We start from the raw sequence: 27911 nt of genomic DNA on the forward strand, positions 1-27911 counted from the left end.
AGCGTTAGGCATCACATGGCGGTATTATACCACTATATAGCAGTATTATGTGGACACTGTATGGCAGCACTATATAGTTGTCATAGAACAGTATTACCGGACCCTGTATGGAAGCATTAGGCGTCACATAGCGGTATTATACCACTATATGCCAGTATTATTGGGACATTGTATGGCAGCACTATATAGTTGCCATAGAAAAGTATTACTGGACCCTGTATGGAAGTGTTAGCCATAACATAGCGGTATTATACCGTTATATGGCAGTATTATGTGGACACCGTATGGCAGCTCTATATAGTTGTCATAGAACAGTATTACTGGACCATGTATGGAAGCATTAGGCATCACATGGCGGTATTATACCGTTATATGGCGGTATTATGTCGACACTGTATGGCAGCACTATATAGTTGTCATAGAACAGTATTACTGGACCATGTATGGAAGCATTAGGCATCACATGGCGGTATTATACCGTTATATGGCGGTATTATGTCGACACTGTATGGCAGCACTATATAGTTGTCATAGAACAGTATTACTGGACCCTGTATGGAAGTGTTAGGCGTCACATGGCCGTATTATACCACTATATGGGGGTATTATGTGGACACTGAATGGCCGCAGTATTTAGGTGTCATAGAACGGTATTACTGGATCCTGTATGAAAGCGTTAGGCATCACATGGCGGTATTATGCCGTTATATGGCGGTATTATGTGGAAACTGTATGGCAACACTATATAGTTGTCATAGAAAAGGATTACCGAACCCTGTATGGAAGCGTTTGGCATCACATTGCGGTATTATAGTACAGGAGAGCTGTATTATTTGCACAGTATGGGAACATTACTGGCACTGGATGGCGAGGTTATTCGGGCACTATATGGCGGTTTTATTTGACGACTGTTCACACACATTATTTAGGCCATATTATTTTCTGAGCGCGGCTTTTGAAATGTGAGAAAACCGTCTGACGGAAAAGTCCCACTGGCGGCAGCTCTGAGGGCGCAGCGGCCTGTGCCGCCAATCGCAGACCTCGGTTAGTCAATCGGTCCTCCGTTGCCCGCGGCGACCAATCAGAGCTCAGCTCTCATTTTTTAAACAACCGTTGTAAAATTAAAGCTGCTCCCTGATTGGTTGCTACGGGCAACAAAGACAGTTTTCTTTCGGTTTTAATATCTTTGCGCTATTGAAAAGAAAACTAGTATTAAATGTCTCCTGCTAAACTGCGAGGAGGAGGAGGAGGAGGAGGAGGAGGAGGAGGAGGAGGAGGAGAAAGAGGAGGAGGAGAAAGAGGAGGAGGAGAAAGAGGAGGAGGAGAAAGAGGAGGAGGAGAAAGAGGAAGAGGCCGCTTTTTTTTTTTTTTTTTTTTTTTACTTTTCTTCTGTTGTGGGATGCGCGCGCGCTCTCGCCGCTGCCAGCCCTGCGGCGCATGCGCACTCCCCCCCCCCCTTGGGCCTGAGGCAGCGGGGACGCGCCTGGAGACAGATAGACAGAGGTCGGTGAGGAGACGCGAGGTAACGGGGACATGCCGCACTGTGTGCACGGGGAGGACACTGCGTGATCTGCAGCCAGACCCGGCGCCATCATGTCCCAGAGGAGACGCAGCCGTTACCAGAGCTGCCGCCCCGCTGCCAGGTAGGTGGCCGCCTCATTGTCTGGGTATGACAGCATTATGTGTGTATGGAGGGGAGACACTGCGGCAGCGGATCCCAGGCCTGGGGAACCACAGCTCCCAGCATGCCAGGGCCTGGTCGTCATGGAGGCGGCTTAACCTGGAAACGGATAAAGATGGCGAATGTAGAGATACGTTCAGATTAATGGCGACCCCCTATTTTACACACGTCGGTTACCATGGTAACGTATCGCCCTGTTCTGCTACACTGTGACGGAAACCAGGCAGCGAGAACAGATCTGTACTTGTTGGCGCTTTGTTGTCGGAGGGTTTGTGCTGACGGTTTGTTGTCGGACTCTGCTGCGTTGCTATGGAGATACCGCTGCCGTCTGTCAGTCTCCGAGCGGTCAGATCGCGCCCCGCTTGCCGTCAGTGAATGAGGACACAACTATTTACACCCCGAGGCTAAAAACCCTGTACAGACCTGACACTTGTATCCGCTGCACGGATTCCTGGTGTAGAGAAAAGTATGTGCACCCCCTCCGCCACATCCCCCCAGAAGCTTCTCCGACCTCCTACATCTATAGACATTATATGGAGTCGCTCCGTCACTGCACAGAACACGTCTCCTCCAGAGTCCATGGTGGCGGCTTTACACCACTCCATCCGACGCTCGGCACTGTGCTTGGTGATGTACGGCTGCATGCAGCTGCTCCCGGCGGGGGCGCAGTGTTTGTGCTGATACCAGAGGAGGTCTGGACTCTGCAGTTATGGGGTCAGCACTCGGCCCCCCGCTCTGTAACATTATGGGGTCTCCACTTCATGCGGTTCCTTCCGCTTCTCAATATTATCACTCACAGGAGATGGGGGGAGAAGTGTCATGGATGGACTTGTTACTCCGGTGGCTCCTATTACAGGACCGCGCTGGGATCTGCGCTCTGCACCACCGGCCGTGGACACAGTGCTGCAGGGTCGGCGCAGGATGAGATCAGGGAAGGTTTTGTAAACAGGTTTCCATTCACTGTCAGCAATCGGAGACATTGAAAAAGAAGCAGAATAGTCAGTTACAGAACATTTCCGTATAGGATTTAGTTAAACATATTGCTTGGCCGAATAAAGTGGAAAATTCCGCAACCTACACTGGTTTAAGATGCATCTCTTGGCTCTATGACAGTGATATAATGTAGGTGACATTGTAGCTCAGAGCTTTCCTGTAGGTGACGGTGTAGCTCAGGGTGCTGGGACTCTGTATAGTTGATGGTGGAGCTGGGGTCTCTCTGACTGTCCTCTATATAGTTTATGGTGGAGCTGGGGTCTCTATGACTCTGTATAACTGATGGGGTAGCTGAGGGTCTCTATGACTCTGTATAGTTGATGGTGGAGCTGGGGTCTCTCTGACTGTCCTCTATATAGTTTATGGTGGAGCTGGGGTCTCTATGACTCTGTATAACTGATGGTGGAGCTGTCGTCTCTGTGACTCTGTATAGTTGATGGTGGAGCTGGGGGTCTCTATGACTCTGTATAGTTGATGGGGTAGATGAGGGTCTCTATGACTCTGTATAGTTGATGGTGGAGCTGGGGTCTCTCTGACTGTCCTCTATATAGTTTATGGTGGAGCAGGGGTCTCTATGACTCTGTATAACTGATGGTGGAGCTGGGGGTCTCTATGACTCTGTATAGCTGATGGTGGAGCTGGGGGTCTTTATGTCTCTGTAAAGCTGATGGTGGAGCTGGGGGTCTCTATGACTCTGTAAAGCTGATGGTGGAGCTGGGGGTCTCTATGACTCTGTATAGCTGATGGTGGAGCTGGGGGTCTCTATGACTCTATAGCTGATGGTGGAGCTGGGGGTCTCTATGACTCTGTATAGTTGATGGAGCTGTCGTCTCTGTGACTCTGTATAGCTGATGGTGGAGCTGGGGGTCTCTATGACTCTGTATAGCTGATGGTGGAGCTGGGGGTCTCTATGTCTCTAAAGCTGATGGTGGAGCTGGGGGTCTCTATGACTCTGTATAGCTGATGGTGGAGCTGGGGGTCTCTATGACTCTGTATAGCTGATGGTGGAGCTGGGGGTCTCTATGACTGTATAGCTGATGGTGGAGCAGGGTCTCTATGACTCTGTATAGCTGATGGTGGAGCTGGGGGTCTCTATGACTCTGTATAGCTGATGGTGGAGCAGGGTCTCTATGACTCTGTATAGCTGATGGTGGAGCTGGGGTCTCTATGACTCTGTATAGCTGATAGTGGAGCTGGGGGTCTCTATGACTCTGTATAGCTGATGGTGGAGCTGGGGTCTCTGACTCTGTATAGCTGATGGTGGAGCTGGGGGTCTCTATGACTCTATAGCTGATGGTGGAGCTGGGGGTCTCTATGACTGTATAGCTGATGGTGGAGCTGGGGTCTCTGTGACTCTGTATAGCTGATGGTGGAGCTGGGGGTCTCTATGACTCTGTATAGCTGGTGGAGCTGGGGGTCTCTATGACTCTGTATAGTTAATGGTGGAGCTGGGGTCTCTATGACTCTGTATAGCTGGTGGAGCTGGGGGTCTCTATGACTCTGTATAGTTAATGGTGGAGCTGGGGTCTCTATGACTCTATAGCTGATGGTGGAGCTGGGGGTCTCTATGACTGTATAGCTGATGGTGGAGCTGTCGTCTTTGTGACTCTGTATAGCTGATGGTGGAGCTGGGGGTCTCTATGACTGTATAGCTGATGGTGGACCTGGGGGTCTCTATGACTCTGTATAGCTGATGGTGGAGCTGGGGTCTCTATGACTCTGTATAGCTGATGGTGGAGCTGGGGTCTCTATGACTCTGTATATCTGATGGTGGAGCTGGGGTCTCTATGTCTCTAAAGCTGATGGGGTAGCTGGGGGTCTCTATGACTCTGTATAGCTGATGGGGTAGCTGGGGGTCTCTATGACTGTATAGTTGATGGTGGAGCTGGGGTCTCTATGACTGTCCTCTGTATAGCTGATGGTGGAGCTGGGGTTCTTTATGACTCTGTATAGCTGATGGTGGAGTTGGGGGGTCTGTGGCTGCTCCTCCGCTTGCTGTGGATGTGAAGCTTAGATGTTAGGGAAGAAGTCATCAATTAAGGGGATCTGAGTCCTGGCGGAGCTCTCTGCATCCACCCTCCCCCGGCTGCTGACACAGTCCCCGGATCATGTCGGGGTTCTCGGTTGGTGGAATGATTTCTCCACCTCCTGTGAATGGAGAGGTCAGGGAGCCGCCATGCTGGCGCTGGGGTTACTGGGGGATTTCCAGTGATCTCACTCCCGCCAATAACAATGGGCTGATTATTCTGTTCTTTCCCAGTTCAGGGACAGCGGCTATGTGATTGCATGCAGATGTAGCAGAGCTGAGCTAGTCCTACGGCTATCACATGGCACATACTGAAGTGGATGAGGCTCTGTGATGTGGACCCACCATGCTGGACGCTGCCGTACTTTGGAGGCGTCCGTGCACACATACCCCAAACACCTCATATTCGGTTACTTTTCCTGATGTACAGTAATGGTCGCTGCCTCCTGGTGTATACAGTCCTCTGTATCTGGTCCTGATCGTGTTACATTGTGTCTGTCTGGATTGTTACACCTGGAACAAGACCTATGGGTTATTGCATCCTATCCATGGGGTAGGGCACAACTTACTGATTGCCCGGGGTCGGACCGCTGGGACCCCTCAGCACCTGTGGCACGGGTACATCGGCTCAACGTCCTCTCCATCAGTGGGATATAGCGGAGCTTTTTCCGTCAGTCCCATAGACAATGAATGGAGCAGAGCTGAGCATGCTCGTGGGCGTCCCAGTAATCAGGACCCCCGTGGAGAGAGGGTGACTTATAATTCTGGTAATACCCCTTTATGGTGTCCATGCATGGTTTAAAAAAGTCGGCCTAACCTGGTGATTTCTTTGTGGACTGCCATGTATGTGCTGTATGTTATGGGGGGATGCCCTCCTGATGACAGATGGTGGGGTCAGAAGACCTGCACATAACAAGGATCTGAAGCACTGAAGATTTGGAAATTGTTCCTCTGCCCGGTGTCTGTGTGTGAGGCCATCCCTCCGTGTGATTGGGCAGAGCGCCAGCGAGCTGCTCACCTGCGCTGTAATCCCCCGCACCCTGTCATTACCAGCAGATGATTACAGCAGGTTGTACTGTGATCACTGACAGGCAATTTAACTTCTATTTTACTTTTATGTCGTCTCATAATTGAGTGTAATTACTTTACAACATAAGCCAGCTCTCAGGAAAGTCTGCCGCTCTTAAAGGGAAAGTATCCTTACAGCCATCGGGGTGTATGGTAAAGGGGTGTGTATAATGGCAGTGCTGTGTACATATCAATGATCTGTGCTGTGAGCGGGTCCTGGCAGATCACTCGTGTTATGTGTTAGGCCGTGTTCACACGTCCAGTAATCATCTATTAGATCGAATCCAGCAGCAATCAATTGGCAAAAAAGTTGTACAGACACTGCTAGATCCTACGGAAAATGGATCCATTAATCAGCCATTTGTTTTCTTCCATTTGTAATAGATCCAGTAAGCAAAAAACGGATCCTTTACAAATGAAAGAAAAACGCATGGCTGATTAACGGATCCCTTTTCCATAGACTTCAATGTTAAAAAAACGATCAGTTTTCTAAAAAATGGACTAATAAGTTCTGTCTGCACAACTTTTTTGCCAGTTGGTTACTGCTGGATCCGATCTAACAGATGATTACTGAGGTGTGAACACGGCCTAAGGTCAGTAAGACTGAGGCCAAACTGCTGAACCTTTCCCCACCTGGCGAGTCAGTGAGCACAATATGGAGTTCTCTGCTTCTGTGGGTGGCGTTTTGGCCGTGCGATGTGGCCTCACCCTATTACTTTTATGATCCTTTTCGTATCTGTTCCTTCGCCCTTTTTCCACCATTTTTGTTCCTAACCCTTTCCTGCACCCTGATACTGAGCAACGTCCTGCCCCTCAGGGCACCAATGTGATGGAGCGAGCATAAAAAACAAAACCTATAAGCAAGGATAGATTTTTAGAATTTGATTTGATGGAAAAACTAAAAATGAAATGATAAGGGAACATTTGTGGCGGCTGTTTTCTGGTCTGACAAGGTACCCTGATTATTCTTACATCAGGTTGTGTAGGCGAGACACCGCTTCTCCCGCAGACAGACGTGTATTGTGGCTTCTGCTTGTAAAAGAAACTATGTCACCTGTACCGAGGCCGGTGCACGCCGGGGGGCCGAGGCCTGTGCACGCCGAGGGGGCCGACTTTTTAACAGTCTTCCCTGTCAATAATCTGATCACCAAGTGTCCTCCTGGTGGCACTCCCATGACATTTCCCTTTAGCGCCACCACAGGGGAAATTATGTATTACTCGGGGCCCATTCTCAGCATCCGGTAATATCTGTGTAATCCAGGACAAGCTCTTAAGAGAGGTCGACCTTCCTTATAACCAAGAGGCGAGGGTCCTGCTCCCCCTCTAATGCTATTTGTGCCAACATTTTTTTTTATACAGTTTTGGAGCTGAAACTCTCCAAATCCTCCTCAAAAAGTTGAAGTTTCCATCCAGTTTATGCTCCATAAACTCAGTAAAAAACCTCCGGCCCGAGTCATCAAAGCTTCTACAGCAGAAGAGTAATGTAAAAGCTTTGAAAGTGGCAGCGCAGAGTTGTCGCCTGTTAATGGATTTGGCACCTTCTTCTCCACGGAGGCTGGTTTAGTGCGAGGCTGTGCGGCGTGTAGTGCGGGGCTGCGCGGCGTATAGTGCGGGGCTGCGCAGCGTATAGTGCGGGGCTGCGCAGCGTATAGTGTGGGGCTGCGCGGCGTATAGTGCGGGGCTGCTCGGCGCGTAGTGCGGGGCTGCGCGGTGTGGGGCTGCGCGGCGCGTAGTGCGGGGCGGCGCGTAGTGCGAGGCTGCGCAGTGCGTAGTGCGGGGCTGCGCGGCGTGTAGTGCGGGGCTGCGCGGCGTGTAGTGCGAGGCTGCGCGGCGTGTAGTGCGAGGCTGCGCGGCGTGTAGTGCGGCGCTGCGCGGTGTGTAGTGCGGGGCTGCGCGGTGTGCAGAAGCCTGAGAAGTCAGATTTCACTGGTTGGGTTTATGACAATGGGGTTTCTATATTTCCAAACTGGAAAAAAAAAACTTTTCCTTGGGGAGGAGGCGCTGGTACTGATGTGTACAGATCCTAATGCACAGTCACAAGGTTAATAAAGGGGGACGCCGCATCCATGAGAGTGATTGTAAAGCATCAGCAAGAAGAGAAGATGATGAAGTAACTGCAGCACATGGAGGGGAGCGGGGCCCAGGACGGGGGAGCAACAGGAAGCTGCTGGCTCCCAGGAGACCACTAACACGATGCACATGGAGTCTGACAGCCAGCCGCTCTCATATAGACATGTATACAGGGTGGGGGGATCTAGTGTTATTGCTCTCACCAAGAAAGTCAGAAGAGCTCGCTGATTACTGAGCTGAAGAAGAGGCCCTCGGCTGATCAGCAGGGTGACGCCCCAGGCTGTGTACAGGCACAGTATTCAACCATACTGCCCACCACTGAAGCCAGGAATATTGGCCTCACACATTATCTGTGTAGAATTAGGATTTTCCTTTTTTTTTTCTTAATATACTTTTCTCTTCATCATAAAATGTGAAACTTGTACATGCGGAGAATCTTTCCTCATCCAGAGGCTTAAAGAGCCATTCTCAAGTTGTGTCTTGAGCAGCTCAGAGCTCTGCAGTCTCCTTACCTCCTGGTCTCTGGCGGGGCGGCCTCTCCTCTGGAGTGACAGGTCTGCCGAATAGCAGAGCTGTATTATTAGAAGACGTATAAAGCTCAGCACTAGTTCTGCTATATCACATTCAGCTTTCAGTTAATATTCTGAGTCTACACTGCTATCACTGAGGGGGCGGGGCTGCCGTCGGGGAGAGGGGGCGGGGCTGCCGTCGGGGAGAGGGGGCGGGGCTGCCGTCGGGGAGAGGGGGCGGGGCTGCCGTCGGGGAGAGGGGGCTTTGCTGCCGACAGATTCTATAGGATTTTACAGGACTAATGAGAGCAAGATTTCTAATAGCTGCTTGGTCAGGGGAGGGTGATGAGCAGCTAACTGCTGTATAGGAATCAGTGAACTGGAAAGAACTGACTGGTATTATTATTTATTAATATAGTGTCATTTATTCCATTGCGCTTTACATGTGAAAATGGGTATACATAATAGAAACAATTACAATAATCTTAGACAATAGAAGTTCCTGATTGGTCCAGGAGGAGCGAGGACCCTGCCCGCGAGGGATCACAATCTACGAGGCATGGGTGAGGATACAGTAGGTGAGGGTAGAGCTGGTCACACAGTTATATGGTGGAGCGAGGGTAACTGTAGGTTGTGGCTTGTCAGAAGAGGTAGGTATGTCAAGAGTTAACACCACCCCTGGACTGTAACAGCTGTACACAATGACAGATAAGAGCTCTCACTACAGGAGAATGGCAGCAGTTGGAAATAGTAAGTCCATAACAACTTGCTTGTTTTCATGTTGTCTAACTAATTCAAGCAATTTACTAACTTGGGAGTACCACTTTAAAACCTGTGCACAACTAATACATTGTAACAGCCCAAAAGTAGCTGACTATGGCCCTGAATAGTCAGAGAACCGTTACCATAGTGGATATAGAGAATGTCTGTATTATTACACTGTAGCGCACTTGTCCTCGGGCACATACACATTAGAGGCCGCGTCACCAGGCAGTAATATAAGACGTAGCCTTCTTTTGGGCCGGTGTGTTGTGCCGGCTGTGTCCTGCAGCTGCCGCCTCTGGACATTTCCTTCTGTCTACACCAGTGTTGTGTCACCTGCCATGTGTTGGTTACAATGTGTCCCTAGAGGATTATCCAGACAGGGTGCTATTGTAGCAAACCCTCACCTGTGGGCAGTACTAGGCCTCTTGCCACAGTGTGAATTTCTTATGTATGGTGACCATTGCCGGCTGTATTTTCGGTGACCCTGGCACTGGTACATAGCAGGTGGGGGCAATCTGACAGACTCGATATGAGCCGGATTGCAGCCCCCCCGTCTCCTGTATGGTGCAGTCCAGTAACTGGAGCCATAGGTTGCCCTTGCTGGGGTCGTTGGGGACCCCCTGTGTCCTTCTCACCTCCCGGAGGTGCACTAGCCTGACCACAACCCCTGTGAGATCCTAACCAGTCATTAATGACACAGAGATTGCAGCTAATAATCCTCTTGGGCCTCAGTCATAGCATTTTGGCAGCATTTGTGAATTTCTGAGGACCTTGGGCTTTGATCAAGGCTGCGGATTACGTTGACTAATTCCGGCCTCCATTATGATCATCGTCTCGTCCTGAGCGATGGCTTCTCGTCACTTCTGACGATCCCTGTGTGATCTAATGACCAGGACGTTCTCTGTACTCCGCGCTGGTTACATTGTAGACGAGCAGAGATTTCTCACATTGATGGATCCCTCGAGGAATTATCCACCAGGGTCTGTCGTAACATGAGCGATGGTTGTTTACTTGCACGCCCTTCTGTGACATCCCCATGCTCCCTCCCCATGGTAAGGACAGGTTCTCCTCCGCTCGAGGCTTTTCACTTGGCAGCTGAAAGCTAAAACATCCTGCGGAGACTTTCATCTGCACTGTTCATTTATACCGACCTATGTCGTTTCCAGCCACAGCCCAGCAGGTGGGAATACTGACTGGTGCTGCCTACAGTATGGAAAGTGAGGGGGCGAGAACCATCGAACAGACCCCCTCATGTATATTTGTTAATGAGAGCGAATCGACATCCTATAATACTATAGAGGTGTTATCAGTCATTGTGCAGGAGGAGGAGGAGGTGAGCTGTGACATCACCTATTGTGAATGGTGGATCCTGTGTTATCTACTGTATATAGAGGTGTTATCAGTCATTGTACAAGAGGAGGAGGAGGTGAGCTGTAACATCACCTATTGTGAATGGTGGATCCTGTGTTATCTACTGTATATAGAGGTGTTATCAGTCATTGTACAAGAGGAGGGGGTGAGCTGTGACATCACCTATTGGGCATGGTGAATCTTGTGTATATTTACACCTTGTTGAAGTATGATGAGTGCTTTCTGACCCCAGAGATCCCTTTGGAGGATGAGAATGAAGGGTCCTGAGCCCCCGCTTTTCTCTGTGACGGCCTAGAGCTCTGCTGCTGACCCCTGGGGCTTTCTGTAGCGGGAGCTTTCCTTCTCTGCTGCCTCTTTGTAGCTGTTTCCTTCCCGCTGTTTCCTTATTTAGCGCAGTGATTATTTCTGGCCCTTTCCTGGTGTTGTCCTCACCCGTCAGTCCCGTGCCGCGGGGCAGCGCCATTCTCGCCACTCGTCCTTACTGCAGGATGACAGTTGTACTGGATAACAATCCTCTGTCTGTGCCGGTCACGCCACATCTCTGCGGTCACGGTCCACGTTACCAGGGAATATTTCAGATAGTTTGCTGTCCTCTGATGGCGGCTGACACTGATGTGTTTAGTAACCAGGACTGTGGAGTCAGTAAGCCAAACCTCCGACTCCACGACTCTCCGACTCCATCTCCACGACTCTGACCCCGACTCCCTCATACTCGGCTCATGTTTAAGTGATAAATTTACTGGAGCACAGATTCATCTCAGCTAAAAGTCTAGACCCTTAGATCAGGAATAGGACAGACATTTATAGGACATTTCATAACTTTCCCAAATTCTTATGAAAAAATATTCCGCACAAACTGCATTGAACTACTGTAACCAATTTATTATAGATTTTAGGAGTCTGTTCATTTTATACTGACTCCACCAAAATGGACTCCAACTCCACAGCCCTTTCAGGAACCATTTTTCTACCTCTAGAGCCCCTCCCCGGTCCGTGTCCCCTCCCCGGTCCGTGTCCCCTCCCCGGTCCGTGTCCCCTCCCCGGTCCGTGTCCCCTCCCCGGTCCGTGTCCCCTCCCCGGTCCGTGTCCCCTCCCCGGTCCGTGTCCCCTCCCCGGTCCGTGTCCGCGTGAGCTCCGGCCTTGCAGGCGACCTGCACTAAGAGGATTTCTGCCATTTTAGCTCAAAAATCCAGTGTATAGTTTGTGAGAACCTTCTTCATGTTCATAAGCAGATAAGGTGGCCTGAGCACTATGGGCGGGGCCATGCGTTCTGATGGACAGATTGGCCAGCTTAATGCTGTCAATCAATGCAGTGGGGGCGGAGCTAGCTGTGGAAACTGGGAAGGGCGCTTGTACAACGTGGCCCCGCCCATGGTGCGCCAAGTGTATAATTTGCATATTAACAGGAGGTTTTCACCCAAACTGTGCTGCAGATTTTTGGACTAAACGTGAGGATCCTTTTTGCGCCAGGACCCTACAAGGAGTAGGTGGTGGGCGCTGGACTCTCGCTGTGATTGCTCCTTGTGGTGGTCTCTCATATAACACACTTTCATGTTTGCCCTCCAGCTGCAGTCGTCTGAGGAAAATACAAGAAATCCTCACAAGATCCAGCAAATCCTGTCCGGACGGCATCCTGTGTATACTGGGTAAGGGGGTGAACCGGGTGCTGTGCCCGCTGCTACCCCGACTGCTCCAAACTGAAGGCTTTCTGGGGTTAGAAGGAGGCATAAGTAAGATACAGGGGTCGGCTATGTGACGTGGGGTACGGCGGCCGTGTGACGAGGGGGACCGCGGCCGTGTGACGTGGGGTACGGCGGCCGTGTGACGAGGGGGACGGCGGCCGTGTGAGGTGGGGTACGGCGGCCGTGTGAGGTGGGGTACGGCGGCCGTGTGAGGTGGGGTACGGCGGCCGTGTGAGGTGGGGTACGGCGGCCGTGTGAGGTGGGGGACGGCGGCCGTGTGAGGTGGGGGACGGCGGCCGTGTGAGGTGGGGGACGGCGGCCGTGTGAGGTGGGGGACGGCGGCCGTGTGAGGTGGGGGACGGCGGCCGTGTGAGGTGGGGTACGGCGGCCGTGTGAGGTGGGGTACGGCGGCCGTGTGAGGTGGGGGACGGCGGCCGTGTGAGGTGGGGTACGGCGGCTGTGTGACGTGGGGTACGGCTGCCGTGTGACGTGGGGTACGGAGGCCGGTGGTGTGGGGTATGGCGGCCTTGTGACGTGGGGTACGGAGGCCGGTGGTGTGGGGTACGGCAGCCTTGTGACGTGGGGTACGGCGGCCGTGTGACGTCGGGTACTCTGGCCGGTGGTGTGGGGTATGGTGGCTGTGTGATGTGGAGTAGGGTGGATGGTGTTGGTGTACGGCGGCCGTGTAACTTGGGGTACAGCGGCCGTGTGATGTGGGGTACGGCGGCCTTGTGATGTGAGGTACAGCGGCCGTGTGATGTGGGGTACGGCGGCCGGTGTTGGGGTACGGCGGCAGGTGTTGGGGTATGGCGGCCGTGTGATGTGAGGTATAGCGGCCGTGTGATGTGGGGTACGGTGGCTGGTGTTGGGGTACGGCGGCTGTGTGACGTGGGGTACAGTGGCTGTGTTACATGGGGTGCGGCGGCCGGTGTTGGGGTACGGCGGCCGTGTGATGTGGGGTACGGTGGCAGGTATTGGGGTACCGCGACCAGTGTTGAGGTACGGCGGCTGTGTGATGTGAGGTACGGCGGCTGTGTGATGTGAGGTACGGCGGCTGTGTGATGTGGGGTACGGCGGCAGGAGTTGGGGTACGGCGACCGGTGTTGGGGTACGGCGGCTGTGTGATGTGAGGTACAGCGGCCGTGTGATGTGGGGTACAGCGGCAGGTGTTGGGGTGCGGCGACCGATGTTGGGGTACGGCGGCCGTGTGATGTGGGGTACGGTGGCAGGTATTGGGGTACCGCGACCGGTGTTGGGGTACGGCGGCTGTGTGATGTGGGGTACGGCGGCTGTGTGATGTGAGGTACGGCGGCTGTGTGATGTGGGGTACGGCGGCAGGAGTTGGGGTACGGCGACCGGTGTTGGGGTACAGCGGCCGTGTGATGTGGGGTACAGCGGCAGGTGTTGGGGTTCGGCCGTGTGATGTGGGGTACGGCGGCTGTGTGATGTGGGGTACGGTGGCAGGTGTTTGGGTACGGCGGCTGTGTGATGTGGGGTACGGCGGCTGGTGTTGGGGTGTGGCGGCTGGTGTTGGGGTACGGCGGCTATGTGACGTGGGGTGCGGCGGCTGGTGTTATGGTACGGCGGCCGTGTGACGTGAGGTGCGGCGGCTGGTGTTGGGGTACGGCGGGAATGTGATGTGGTGTACGGCGGCAGGTGTTGGGGTACGGCTGCTGTGTGATGTGGGGTACGGCGGCAGGTGTTGGGGTACGGCGGCTATGTGACGTGGGGTACGGCGGCCATGTGACGTGAGGTGCGGCGGCTGGTGTTGGGGTACGGCGGGCATGTGATGTGGTGTACGGCGGCAGGTGTTGGGGTACGGCGGCTCTGTGATGTGGGGTACGGCGGCAGGTGTTGGGGTACGGCGGGCTGTGTGACGTGGGGTGCGGCGGCCTGTGTTGGGGTACGACGTCTGTGTGAAGTGGGGTACGGCGGCAGGTGGTGGGGTACGGCGGCCGGTGTTGGGGTACGGCGGGCTGTGTGACGTGGGGTGCGGCGGCAGGTGTTGGGGTACGGTGGCAGGTGTTGGGGTACGGCGGGCTGTGTGACGTGGGGTGCGGCGGCCTGTGTTGGGGTACGACGTCTGTGTGAAGTGGGGTACGGCGGCAGGTGTTGGGGTACGCTGGCCGGTGTTGAGGTACGGTGGCTGTATGATGTGGGGTACGGCGGCTGGTTTTGGGGTGCAGCCCGGTCTCTGCAGTCTCCTATATGATGTTTCTCTTTCCTCCAGGCATTGACAGCCGCTACAATGAGGGCTGCAGGGATTTGGCCAATTATCTCCTCTTTAACCTGTACAGCCAGAGGAGCCTGGAGTTTGAGAAGAACGGATTTCCAGAGGAAGTTCTGGACGGTGGGTTGTCAGTCCATCAGCTCGGCGGTCTCGTCCTCCTGCTCCCCGGCGGTCTCGTCCTCCTGCTCCCCGGCGGTCTCGTCCTCCTCCTCCCCGGCGGTCTCGTCCTCCTCCTCCCCGGCGGTCTCGTCCTCCTCCTCCCCGGCGGTCTCGTCCTCCTCCTCCCCGGCGGTCTCCTCGTCCTCCTCCCCGGCGGTCTCCTCGTCCTCCTCCTCCTCCCCGGCGGTCTCCTCGTCCTCCTCCTCCTCCCCGGCGGTCTCCTCGTCCTCCTCCTCCTCCCCGGCGGTCTCCTCGTCCTCCTCCTCCTCCCCGGCGGTCTCCTCGTCCTCCTCCTCCTCCCCGGCGGTCTCCTCGTCCTCCTCCTCCTCCCCGGCGGTCTCCTCGTCCTCCTCCTCCTCCCCGGAGGTCTCCTCGTCCTCCTCCTCCTCCTCCCCGGCGGTCTCCTCGTCCTCCTCCTCCCCGGCGGTCTCCTCGTCCTCCTCCTCCCCGGCGGTCTCCTCGTCCTCCTCCTCCCCGGCGGTCTCCTCGTCCTCCTCCTCCCCGGCGGTCTCCTCGTCCTCCTCCTCCCCGGCGGTCTCCTCGTCCTCCTCCTCCCCGGCGGTCTCCTCGTCCTCCTCCTCCCCGGCGGTCTCCTCGTCCTCCTCCTCCCCGGCGGTCTCCTCGTCCTCCTCCTCCCCGGCGGTCTCCTCGTCCTCCTCCTCCCCGGCGGTCTCCTCGTCCTCCTCCTCCCCGGCGGTCTCCTCCTCCCCGGCGGTCTCCTCCTCCTCCTCCCCGGCGGTCTCCTCCTCCCCCTCCCCGGCGGTCTCCTCGTCCTCCTCCCCGGAGGTCTCCTCGTCCTCCTCCCCGGCGGTCTCCTCGTCCTCCTCCCCGGCGGTCTCCTCGTCCTCCTCCCCGGCGGTCTCCTCGTCCTCCTCCCCGGCGGTCTCCTCGTCCTCCTCCCCGGCGGTCTCCTCGTCCTCCTCCCCGGCGGTCTCCTCGTCCTCCTCCCCGGCGGTCTCCTCGTCCTCCTCCCCGGCGGTCTCCTCGTCCTCCTCCCCGGCGGTCTCCTCGTCCTCCTCCCCGGCGGTCTCCTCGTCCTCCTCCCCGGCGGTCTCCTCGTCCTCCTCCCCGGCGGTCTCCTCGTCCTCCTCCCCGGCGGTCTCCTCGTCCTCCTCCCCGGCGGTCTCCTCGTCCTCCTCCCCGGCGGTCTCCTCGTCCTCCTCCCCGGCGGTCTCCTCGTCCTCCTCCCCGGCGGTCTCCTCGTCCTCCTCCCCGGCGGTCTCCTCGTCCTCCTCGTCCTCCTCCCCGGCGGTCTCCTCGTCCTCCTCCCCGGCGGTCTCCTCGTCCTCCTCCCCGGCGGTCTCCTCGTCCTCCTCCCCGGCGGTCTCCTCGTCCTCCTCCCCGGCGGTCTCCTCGTTCTCCTCGTCCTCCTCCCCGGCGGTCTCCTCGTCCTCGTCCTCCTCCCCGGCGGTCTCCTCGTCCTCCTCCCCGGCGGTCTCCTCGTCCTCGTCCCCGGCGGTCTCCTCGTCCTCGTCCTCCTCCCCGGCGGTCTCCTCGTCCTCGTCCTCGTCCTCCTCCCCGGCGGTCTCCTCGTCCTCGTCCTCCTCCCCGGCGGTCTCCTCGTCCTCGTCCTCCTCTCCGGCGGTCTCCTCGTCCTCGTCCTCCTCCCCGGCGGTCTCCTCGTCCTCGTCCTCCTCCCCGGCGGTCTCCTCGTCCTCGTCCTCCTCCCCGGCGGTCTCCTCGTCCTCGGCGGTCTCCTCGTCCTCCTCCCCGGCGGTCTCCTCGTCCTCGGCGGTCTCCTCGTCCTCCTCCCCGGCGGTCTCCTCGTCCTCCTCCCCGGCGGTCTCCTCGTCCTCCTCCCCGGCGGTCTCCTCGTCCTCCTCCCCGGCGGTCTCCTCGTCCTCCTCCCCGGCGGTCTCCTCGTCCTCCTCCCCGGCGGTCTCCTCGTCCTCCTCCCCGGCGGTCTCCTCGTCCTCCTCCCCGGCGGTCTCCTCGTCCTCCTCCCCGGCGGTCTCCTCGTCCTCCTCCCCGGCGGTCTCCTCGTCCTCCTCCCCGGCGGTCTCCTCGTCCTCCTCCCCGGCGGTCTCCTCGTCCTCCTCCCCGGCGGTCTCCTCGTCCTCCTCCCCGGCGGTCTCCTCGTCCTCCTCCCCGGCGGTCTCCTCGTCCTCCTCCCCGGCGGTCTCCTCGTCCTCCTCCCCGGCGGTCTCCTCGTCCTCCTCCCCGGCGGTCTCCTCGTCCTCCTCCCCGGCGGTCTCCTCGTCCTCCTCCCCGGCGGTCTCCTCGTCCTCCTCCCCGGCGGTCTCCTCGTCCTCCTCCCCGGCGGTATCCTCGTCCTCCTCCCCGGCGGTCTCCTCGTCCTCGTCCTCCTCCCCGGCGGTCTCCTCGTCCTCCTCCCCGGCGGTCTCCTCGTCCTCCTCCCCGGCGGTCTCCTCGTCCTCCTCCCCGGCGGTCTCCTCGTCCTCCTCCCCGGCGGTCTCCTCGTCCTCCTCCCCGGCGGTCTCCTCCTCCTCCTCCCCGGCGGTCTCCTCCTCCTCCTCCCCGGCGGTCTCCTCCTCCCCGGCGGTCTCCTCCTCCTCCTCCCCGGCGGTCTCCTCGTCCTCCTCCCCGGCGGTCTCCTCGTCCTCCTCCCCGGCGGTCTCCTCGTCCTCCTCCCCGGCGGTCTCCTCGTCCTCCTCCCCGGCGGTCTCCTCGTCCTCCTCCCCGGCGGTCTCCTCGTCCTCCTCGTCCTCCTCCTCCCCGGCGGTCTCCTCGTCCTCCTCGTCCTCCTCCTCCCCGGCGGTCTCCTCGTCCTCCTCCTCCCCGGCGGTCTCCTCGTCCTCCTCCCCGGCGGTCTCCTCGTCCTCCTCCCCGGCGGTCTCCTCGTCCTCCTCCCCGGCGGTCTCCTCGTCCTCCTCCCCGGCGGTCTCCTCGTCCTCCTCCCCGGCGGTCTCCTCCTCCTCCTCCCCGGCGGTCTCCTCCTCCTCCTCCCCGGCGGTCTCCTCCTCCTCCTCCCCGGCGGTCTCCTCGTCCTCCTCCTCCTCCTCCTCCCCGGCGGTCTCCTCGTCCTCCTCCTCCTCCCCGGCGGTCTCCTCGTCCTCCTCCTCCTCCTCCTCCCCGGCGGTCTCCTCGTCCTCCTCCTCCTCCTCCTCCCCGGCGGTCTCCTCGTCCTCCTCCTCCTCCCCGGCGGTCTCCTCGTCCTCCTCCTCCTCCTCCTCCCCGGCGGTCTCCTCGTCCTCCTCCTCCTCCCCGGCGGTCTCCTCGTCCTCCTCCTCCTCCTCCTCCTCCCCGGCGGTCTCCTCGTCCTCCTCCTCCTCCTCCTCCTCCCCGGCGGTCTCCTCGTCCTCCTCCTCCTCCTCCTCCCCGGCGGTCTCCTCGTCCTCCTCCTCCTCCTCCTCCCCGGCGGTCTCCTCGTCCTCCTCCTCCTCCTCCTCCCCGGCGGTCTCCTCGTCCTCCTCCTCCTCCCTGGCGGTCTCCTCGTCCTCCTCGTCCTCCTCCTCCCCGGCGGTCTCCTCGTCCTCCTCCTCCCCGGCGGTCTCCTCGTCCTCCTCCTCCCCGGCGGTCTCCTCGTCCTCCTCCTCCCCGGCGGTCTCCTCGTCCTCCTCCTCCCCGGCGGTCTCCTCGTCCTCCTCCTCCTCCTCCTCCCCGGCGGTCTCCTCGTCCTCCTCCTCCTCCTCCTCCCCGGCGGTCTCCTCGTCCTCCTCCTCCTCCTCCTCCCCGGCGGTCTCCTCGTCCTCCTCCTCCTCCTCCTCCCCGGCGGTCTCCTCGTCCTCCTCCTCCTCCTCCTCCCCGGCGGTCTCCTCGTCCTCCTCCTCCTCCTCCCCGGCGGTCTCCTCGTCCTCCTCCTCCTCCTCCTCCCCGGCGGTCTCCTCGTCCTCGTCCTCCTCCTCCCCGGCGGTCTCCTCGTCCTCGTCCTCCTCCTCCCCGGCGGTCTCCTCGTCCTCCTCCTCCCCGGCGGTCTCCTCGTCCTCCTCCTCCCCGGCGGTCTCCTCGTCCTCCTCCTCCCCGGCGGTCTCCTCGTCCTCCTCCTCCCCGGCGGTCTCCTCGTTCTCCTCCTCCCCGGCGGTCTCCTCGTCCTCCTCCCCGGCGGTCTCCTCCTCCCCGGCGGTCTCCTCGTCCTCCTCCTCCTCCTCCCCGGCAGTCTCCTCGTCCTCCTCCTCCTCCTCCTCCCCGGCAGTCTCCTCGTCCTCCTCCTCCTCCCCGGCGGTCTCCTCGTCCTCCTCCTCCTCCTCCCCGGCGGTCTCCTCGTCCTCCTCCTCCTCCCCGGCGGTCTCCTCGTCCTCCTCCTCCTCCTCCCCGGCGGTCTCCTCGTCCTCCTCCTCCTCCTCCCCGGCGGTCTCCTCGTCCTCCTCCTCCTCCCCGGCGGTCTCCTCGTCCTCCTCCTCCTCCTCCCCGGCGGTCTCCTCGTCCTCCTCCTCCTCCTCCCCGGCGGTCTCCTCGTCGTCCTCCTCCCCGGCGGCCTCCTCCTGGCCTCGCAGTCACTGTGTCCTTGTGATCTCTTGCAGATGTGATCATCCTGATCCAAGCGGACAGCGTCCACCTGTACTGTAACCCTGTGAACTACTCCTACCTGCTGCCGTACGTCGGCTGCTGGAGGAACCTGCACGTGCACTGCATGAACCAGAACCAGGCAGGTGGTCTCGCCCGTACTCGCCCGTGCTCGATGTCTGCTCGTTTTTTGGAGCTAACGCTCGCTCACATACAGGACATGTGATTGACCTCAGTATTTTCTTTCTCGTCCGCAGTACGAAGATGAAGAAGCCGCAGAAGAGTTTAAAATTGCAAGTTTTGTCAACATGGTGCGAGACTGCCGCCGCATCGGGATCCCCTACAGCTCCCAAGGTCAGCGGTGCTGGGAATGCCGTGGTTCAGAGGCTGGCGTCAGATCCCGGTGTATACTGCGAGGTAGTGCCCACTCATAGTGTGACCCCGTACCCTCTTGTCCCCCGCAGGTCACCTGCAGTCATTCGACATGTTCATAGTGGAGAAGTGGCCGATCGTGCAGGCGTTTGCTCTGGAGGGCATCGGAGGCGGAGGCTTCTTTACAATGAAATATGAGGTGTGTGATACAATACGGCCCCCGTTCATTGTTCTCTGTGCTGTATGTCCCTACGCTGGTGACGGCCTCCCCGTCACTTTCTCCTTTCTCTCTCCCCCACCCGGCTCTGCTCAGTGTCTCACATAGGAGGGTGGGGGCAAGATGGATACTTGGTGCATTACCCCCACTGTTAGGAGACAGAAGACTACTGCCCCCAGCCTCCTGCTCCTGAGGGGTAACACATTGTTGTGTAGTATTGTGTCCTGCTGTCCAGCACCCAGTGACACCGCACATGACACCTGCTGAGAGGACGCTGGGAATGGGCAAAACTGTACTGAGTGCAGTCATCATATATACACACATATATATATATATATATGTCACATCATCAATCACTGTGTGTCTTACAGCTGATGGACGTGAGCGAGAGTTTGTGGAGAGTGTACAGCATCATGGACCCCGTCTCTCTAGAGGAACTGGTAATGGAGGTACGACTATCAAGATAAGGGGTATGCTGGTCACGTCATACATATACTACATCACTGATCCTGTATTATCCTCCAGAGCTGCACTCACTATTCTGCTGGTGCTGTCACTGTGTACATAAAGTTGAAACCAGAAGTTTACATACACTGTATAAAAAGACACACATGCATGTTTTTCTCAGTTACCTTTCCCGTTTTAGGTCAGTTAGGATTACTATAATTTATAATATTTCCCAAATGCCAGAATAGTGAGAGAGAGAGAGAGAATGTTTTAAGGTATTTTTATTACTTACTGCAAAGTTAAAAGTTTACATACACTAAGATTACTATGCCATTAAACAATTCTGAACTGCCCATATGATCTTGTCATGTGTTTGGAAGCTTCTGATTTTTTGGCAACATCGGAGTTAATTACAGACATACCTGTGGATGTATTTTAATGCACACCTGAAACACACTGCTTCTTTGTGTAGCATCATAAGAAAGTCTAAAGAAATCAGCCAAGATACCAGGAAGAGAATTGTGGATTTGCACAAGTCTGGCTCATCCTTGGGCACAATTTCAAGATACCTGAAGATGCCTCGTTCATCTGTACAAACAATTATACGCAAGTACAAACAAGATGGGACGAAAGCAAAAGACCATGTGTAGATGATGGCGGAAGCTGGTAAGATTGTGTCAATATCCACAGTGAAACGAGTACTGTATCAACATGGGCTGACAGGTCACTCTGCCAGGAAGAAGCCATTACTCCAGAAGAAGCATAAAAAAGCCAGATTAATGTTTGCAAATGCACACAGGAACAAAGACCTTGATTTTTGGAGACATGTCCTGTGGTCTGATGAAACTAAAATTGAAATTTTTGGGCATAATGACCATCGCTACCTTTGGAGGAAAAAGGGAGAAGATTGGATGCCTAAGAACACCATCCCAACTGTGAAACACGGGGGTGGCAGCATCATGTTGTGGGGTTGTTTTTCTGCAGGACGGACTAGTGCACTTCACAAAATAGATGGCATCACGAAAAAAGAAGATTATGTCGCAATACTGAAGCAACATCTCAAGACATCAGCCAGGAAGCTAAGGCTTGGGCGGAAATGGGTCTTCCCAATGGACAATGACCCGAAGCATACTGCCAAAATGGTAACAAAGTGGCTGAGGATAACAAAGTCAATGTTTTGGAGTGGCCATCACAAAGCCCTGATCTCAATCCTATTGAAAATTTATGGGCAAAGCTGAAAAGGCTGCGAGCAAGACGACCTACAAACCTGGATCAGTTACAGCAGTTTTATCAGGAGAAATAGACCCAAATTCCATCCAACTATTGTGAGAAGCTGTGGAAGGAAATCCCAAACGTGTGTCCCAAGTCATTCAGTGTAAGGGCAAAGGGACCAAATACTAAGGAAATGGATGGAAACTTCTGACTTTGCAGTAAGTAATAAAAATGCCTTAAACCATTCTCTCTCTCTCTCATTATTCTGCCATTTGAGAAAAAATTAAAAATGATGTTAATCCTAATCGACCTAAAACGGGAAAGGTTTATTCTGACTTCATGTCAGATATTGAGAAAAACAACATGCAGATGTGTCTGTTTATACAGTGTATGGAAACTTCTGGTTTCATCTGTACATTATATTGCTGATCCTGAGTTACATCCCGTATTATACTCCAGAGCTGCACTCACTATTCTGCTGGTGCAGTCACTGTGTACATACATTACATTACTGATCCTGTACTGATCCTGAGTTACATCCTGTATTATACTCCAGAGCTGCACTCACTATTCTGCTGGTGCAGTCACTGTGTACATACATTACATTACTGATCCTGTACTGATCCTGAGTTACATCCTGTATTATACTCCAGAGCTGCACTCACTATTCTGCTGGAGCAGACACTGTGTATATACAATACATTACATTACTGATCCTGTACTGATCCTGAGTTACATCCTGTATTATACTCCAGAGCTGCACTCACTATTCTGCTGGTGCAGTCACTGGGTACATAAATTACATTACTGATCCTGTACTGATCCTGAGTTACATCCTGTATTATACTCCAGAGCTGCACTCACTATTCTGCTGGTGCAGTCACTGTGTACATACATTACATTACTGATCCTGTACTGATCCTGAGTTACATCCTGTATTATACTCCAGAGCTGCACTCACTATTCTGCTGGTGCAGTCACTGGGTACATACATTACATTACTGATCCTGTACTGATCCTGAGTTACATCCTGTATTATACTCCAGAGCTGCACTCACTATTCTGCTGGTGCAGTCACTGTGTACATACATTACATTACTGATCCTGAGTTACATCCTGTATTATACTCCAGAGCTGCACTCATTATTCTGCTGGTGCAGTCACTGTGTACATACATTACATTACTGATCCTGAGTTACATCCTGTATTATACTCCAGAGCTGCACTCACTATTCTGCTGGTGCAGTCACTGTGTACTTACATTACATTACTGATCCTGAGTTACATCCTGTATTATACTCCAGAGCTGCACTCACTATTCTGCTGGTGCAGTCACTGTGTGCATACATTACATTACTGATCCTGTACTGATCCTGAGTTACATCCTGTATTATACTCCAGAGCTGCACTCACTATTCTGCTGGTGCAGTCACTGTGTACATACATTACATTACTGATCCTGAGTTACATCCTGTATTATACTCCAGAGCTGCACTCACTATTCTGCTGGTGCAGTCACTGTGTACATACATTACATTACTGATCCTGAGTTACATCCTGTATTATACTCCAGAGCTGCACTCACTATTCTGCTGGTGCAGTCATTGTGTACATATATTACTGATCCGGAGTTACATCCTGTATTATACTCCAGAGCTGCACTCACTATTCTGCTGGTGCAGTCACTGTGTACACACATTACATTACTGATCCTGTACTGATCCTGAGTTACATCCTGTATTATACTCCAGAGCTGCACTCACTATTCTGCTGGTGCAGTCACTGTGTACATTACATTACTGATCCTGAGATATGCTGTGCATTATCCTCCAGAGCTGTGTTCCTCTGTAGAGGGTTTCTCACCTCTCAATATTGAGCTGTACTCTCAGTGGTTTCAGTAGGGAATACTGTGCAGTCTGCATTTACACTGTCCTTTCAGTTAATTCTGCTGCGTTGCGTGTTCATTGCAGGACATTGACCCTTCCAGCTTTTGTTGCAGGACTTGGTGACATTTCAGCACCAGTGGAGCGGTTTCCTGTCAAACTTCGAGACTGAAATTCCTTTCCTCCTAGAATTGTCGGAATCACAAGCTGGAGAGGTAAGAAGTGACAGCCGGAGCTGCGCTCACTCACATCTTCCTGATTGCTGTAGTGGGGAGAATCACCTGTGACCTCACCGGCTTATTCTCATCAATAATAATTATAAGGGGATTGAGAAAATGATGATTCCCAATATTGAATAATAATGCCGGAGTAAAGTGGCTTCTGCATTCCCCGCTATTGTACGCAGAAGTTATTTTTGTCCTTTTTTTGCCCAGGATTCTTATGATGATGATGATGAGCTCACTGAGGAGGTGACTCATCTGAAGCATGATTATATTGAATGGCTTACATTATACTGAAGCGTATACATTCTTATATCATTATGTAATCTCTTATTATCCTGCAGCCATTCAGGAGTTACTACAGCCACGGGATGCTGTCCAGCCACATCGCCGATAACAGGTATGTGGCGTCATCTTCAGAAGGAAGACGCTGAGCAATCTGTGTTATCATATGTCCCAGGATGAGGCATATAACTGCTATAATACTGCCCCTATGTACAAGAATATAACTACTATAATACTGCCCCCTATATACAAGAATATAACTACTATAATACTGCTCCTATGTACAGGAATATAACTACTATAATACTGCTCCTGTGTACAAGAATATAACTACTATAACACTGCTCCTGTGTACAAGAATATAACTACTATAATACTGCCCCCTATGTACAAGAATATAACTACTATAATACTGCCCCCTATGTACAAGAATATAACTACTATAATACTGCCCCTCTGTACAAGAATATAACTACTATAATACTGCCCCTCTGTACAAGAATATAACTACTATAATACTGCTCCCTATGTACAAGAATATAACTACTATAATACTGCTCCTGTGTACAAGAATATAACTACTATAATACTGCTCCTGTCTACAAGAATATAACTACTATAATACTGCTCCTATGTACAGGAATATAACTACTATAATACTGCCCCTATGTACAAGAATATAACTACTATAATACTGCCCCTATGTACAGGAATATAACTACTATAATACTGCTCCTGTGTACAAGAATATAACTACTATAATACTGCTCCTGTGTACAAGAATATAACTACTATAATACTGCTCCCTATGTACAAGAATATAACTACTATAATACTGCTCCTATGTACAGGAATATAACTACTATAATACTGCCCCTATGTACAAGAATATAACTACTATAATACTGCCCCTATGTACAGGAATATAACTACTATAATACTGCTCCTGTGTACAAGAATATAACTACTATAACACTGCTCCTGTGTACAAGAATATAACTACTATAATACTGCCCCCTATATACAAGAATATAACTACTATAATACTGCCCCTATGTACAAGAATATAACTACTATAATACTGCCCCTCTGTACAAGAATATAACTACTATAATACTGCTCCCTATGTACAAGAATATAACTACTATAATACTGCTCCTGTGTACAAGAATATAACTACTATAATACTGCTCCTGTGTACAAGAATATAACTACTATAATACTGCCCCCTATATACAAGAATACAACTACTATAATACTGCCCCTATGTACAAGAATATAACTACTATAATACTGCCCTCTATGTACAAGAATATAACTACTATAATACTGCCCCCTATATACAAGAATATAACTACTATAATACTGCCCCCTATGTACAAGAATATAACTACTATAATACTGTCCCTATGTACAAGAATATAACTACTATAATACTGCTCCCTATGTACAAGAATATAACTACTATAATACTGCTCCTATGTACAAGAATATAACTACTATAATACTGCCCTCTATGTACAAGAATATAACTACTATAATACTGCTCCTATGTGCAAGAATATAACTACTATAATACTGCTCCTATGTACAAGAATATAACTACTATAATACTGCCCCCTATATACAAGAATATAACTACTATAATACTGCCCCTATGTACAAGAATATAACTACTATAATACTGCTCCTTATGTACAAGAATATAACTACTATTATACTGCCCCTATGTACAAGAATATAACTACTATAATACTGCCCCTATGTACAAGAATATAACTACTATAATACTGCCCCTATGTACAAGAATATAACTACTATAATACTGCTCCCTATGTACAAGAATATAACTACTATAATACTGCTCCTATGTACAAGAATATAACTACTATAATACTGTCTCCTATGTACAATAATATAACTATTATAATACTGCTCCCTATGTACAAGAATATAACTACTATAATACTGCCCCTATGTGCAAGAATATAACTACTATAATACTGCCCCTATGTGCAAGAATATAACTACTATAATACTGCCCCTATGTGCAAGAATATAACTACTATAATACTGCCCTCTATGTACAAGAATATAACTACTATAATACTGCCCCCTATGTACAAGAATACAACTACTTTAATACTGCCCCCTATGTACAAGAATATAAGTACTATAATACTGCTCCTATGTGCAAGAATATAACTACTATAATACTGCCCCCTATGTACAAGAATATAAGTACTATAATACTGCTCCTATGTACAAGAATATAACTACTATAATACTGCCCCCTATGTACAAGAATACAACTACTATAATACTGCCCCCTATGTACAAGAATATAAGTACTATAATACTGCTCCTATGTACAAGAATATAACTACTATAATACTGCCCCCTATGTACAAGAATATAACTACTATAATACTGCCCCCTATGTACAAGAATATAACTACTATAATACTGCCCCCTATGTACAAGAATATAACTACTATAATACTGCCCCCTATGTACAAGAATACAACTACTATAATACTGCCCCCTATGTACAAGAATATAACTACTATAATACTGCTCCTATGTGCAAGAATATAACTACTATAATACTGCTCCTATGTACAAGAATATAACTACTATAATACTGCCCCTATGTACAAGAATATAACTACTATAATACTGCTCCTATGTACAAGAATATAACTACTATAATACTGCCCCCTATGTACAAGAATATAACTACTATAATACTGCCCCCTATGTACAAGAATATAACTACTATAATACTGCCCCCTATGTACAAGAATATAACTACTATAATACTGCCCCCTATGTACAAGAATATAACTACTATAATACTGCTCCTATGTACAAGAATATAACTACTATAATACTGCTCCTATGTACAAGAATATAACTACTATAATACTACCCCTATGTACAAGAATATAACTACTATAATACTGCCCCCTATGTACAAGAATATAACTACTATAATACTGCTCCCTATGTACAAGAATATAACTACTATAATAATGCTCCTATGTACAAGAATATAACTACTATAATACTGCCCCTATGTGCAAGAATATAACTACTATAATACTGCCCCTATGTGCAAGAATATAACTACTATAATACTGCCCCCTATGTACAAGAATACAACTACTATAATACTGCCCCCTATGTACAAGAATATAAGTACTATAATACTGCCCCCTATGTACAAGAATATAACTACTATAATACTGCCCCTATGTACAAGAATATAACTACTATAATACTGCCCCTATGTACAAGAATATAACTACTATAATACTGCCCCTATGTACAAGAATATAACTACTATAATACTGCCCCCTATGTACAAGAATATAACTACTATAATACTGCCCTCTATGTACAAGAATATAACTACTATAATACTGCCCCTATGTACAAGAATATAACTACTATAATACTGCCCTCTATGTACAAGAATATAACTACTATAATACTGCCCCTATGTACAAGAATATAACTACTATAATACTGCCCCCTATGTACAAGAATATAACTACTATAATACTGCCCCCTATGTACAAGAATATAACTACTATAATACTGCTCCTATGTACAAGAATATAACTACTATAATACTGCTCCTATGTACAAGAATATAACTACTATAATACTACCCCTATGTACAAGAATATAACTACTATAATACTGCCCCCTATGTACAAGAATATAACTACTATAATACTGCTCCCTATGTACAAGAATATAACTACTATAATACTGCTCCTATGTACAAGAATATAACTACTATAATACTGCCCCTATGTGCAAGAATATAACTACTATAATACTGCCCCTATGTGCAAGAATATAACTACTATAATACTGCCCCCTATGTACAAGAATACAACTACTATAATACTGCCCCCTATGTACAAGAATATAAGTACTATAATACTGCCCCCTATGTACAAGAATATAACTACTATAATACTGCCCCTATGTACAAGAATATAACTACTATAATACTGCCCCTATGTACAAGAATATAACTACTATAATACTGCCCCTATGTACAAGAATATAACTACTATAATACTGCCCCCTATGTACAAGAATATAACTACTATAATACTGCCCTCTATGTACAAGAATATAACTACTATAATACTGCCCCTATGTACAAGAATATAACTACTATAATACTGCCCTCTATGTACAAGAATATAACTACTATAATACTGCCCCTATGTACAAGAATATAACTACTATAATACTGCCCTCTATGTACAAGACTATAACTACTATAATACTGC

General features: G+C 51.6%; 1 protein-coding gene across 2 annotated transcripts in view; it reads left to right on the top strand.

Moving 5' to 3' along the window:
* The first annotated feature begins 1369 nt into the window (after positions 1–1369).
* The window catches only part of DNAAF9 (dynein axonemal assembly factor 9), a 79036-nt gene continuing 52494 nt past the window's right edge, over positions 1370–27911 (top strand). For both annotated transcript variants that reach the window (XM_073649304.1, XM_073649310.1), the window contains exons 1-9: positions 1370–1643; positions 12050–12129; positions 14396–14515; positions 18976–19100; positions 19216–19312; positions 19423–19529; positions 19919–19996; positions 23206–23304; positions 23655–23710. In XM_073649304.1, coding sequence (XP_073505405.1) covers positions 1594–1643; positions 12050–12129; positions 14396–14515; positions 18976–19100; positions 19216–19312; positions 19423–19529; positions 19919–19996; positions 23206–23304; positions 23655–23710 — 812 coding nt within the window. In that variant the 5' untranslated portion in view covers positions 1370–1593. The remainder of the gene's footprint in view (positions 1644–12049; positions 12130–14395; positions 14516–18975; positions 19101–19215; positions 19313–19422; positions 19530–19918; positions 19997–23205; positions 23305–23654; positions 23711–27911) is intronic.

This window comes from Phyllobates terribilis, unplaced genomic scaffold (assembly GCF_046119375.1).
Source record: "Phyllobates terribilis strain yellow unplaced genomic scaffold, ASM4611937v1 Scaffold_1__5_contigs__length_1240528914, whole genome shotgun sequence".
Classification (NCBI taxonomy): Eukaryota; Metazoa; Chordata; class Amphibia; order Anura; family Dendrobatidae; genus Phyllobates; species Phyllobates terribilis.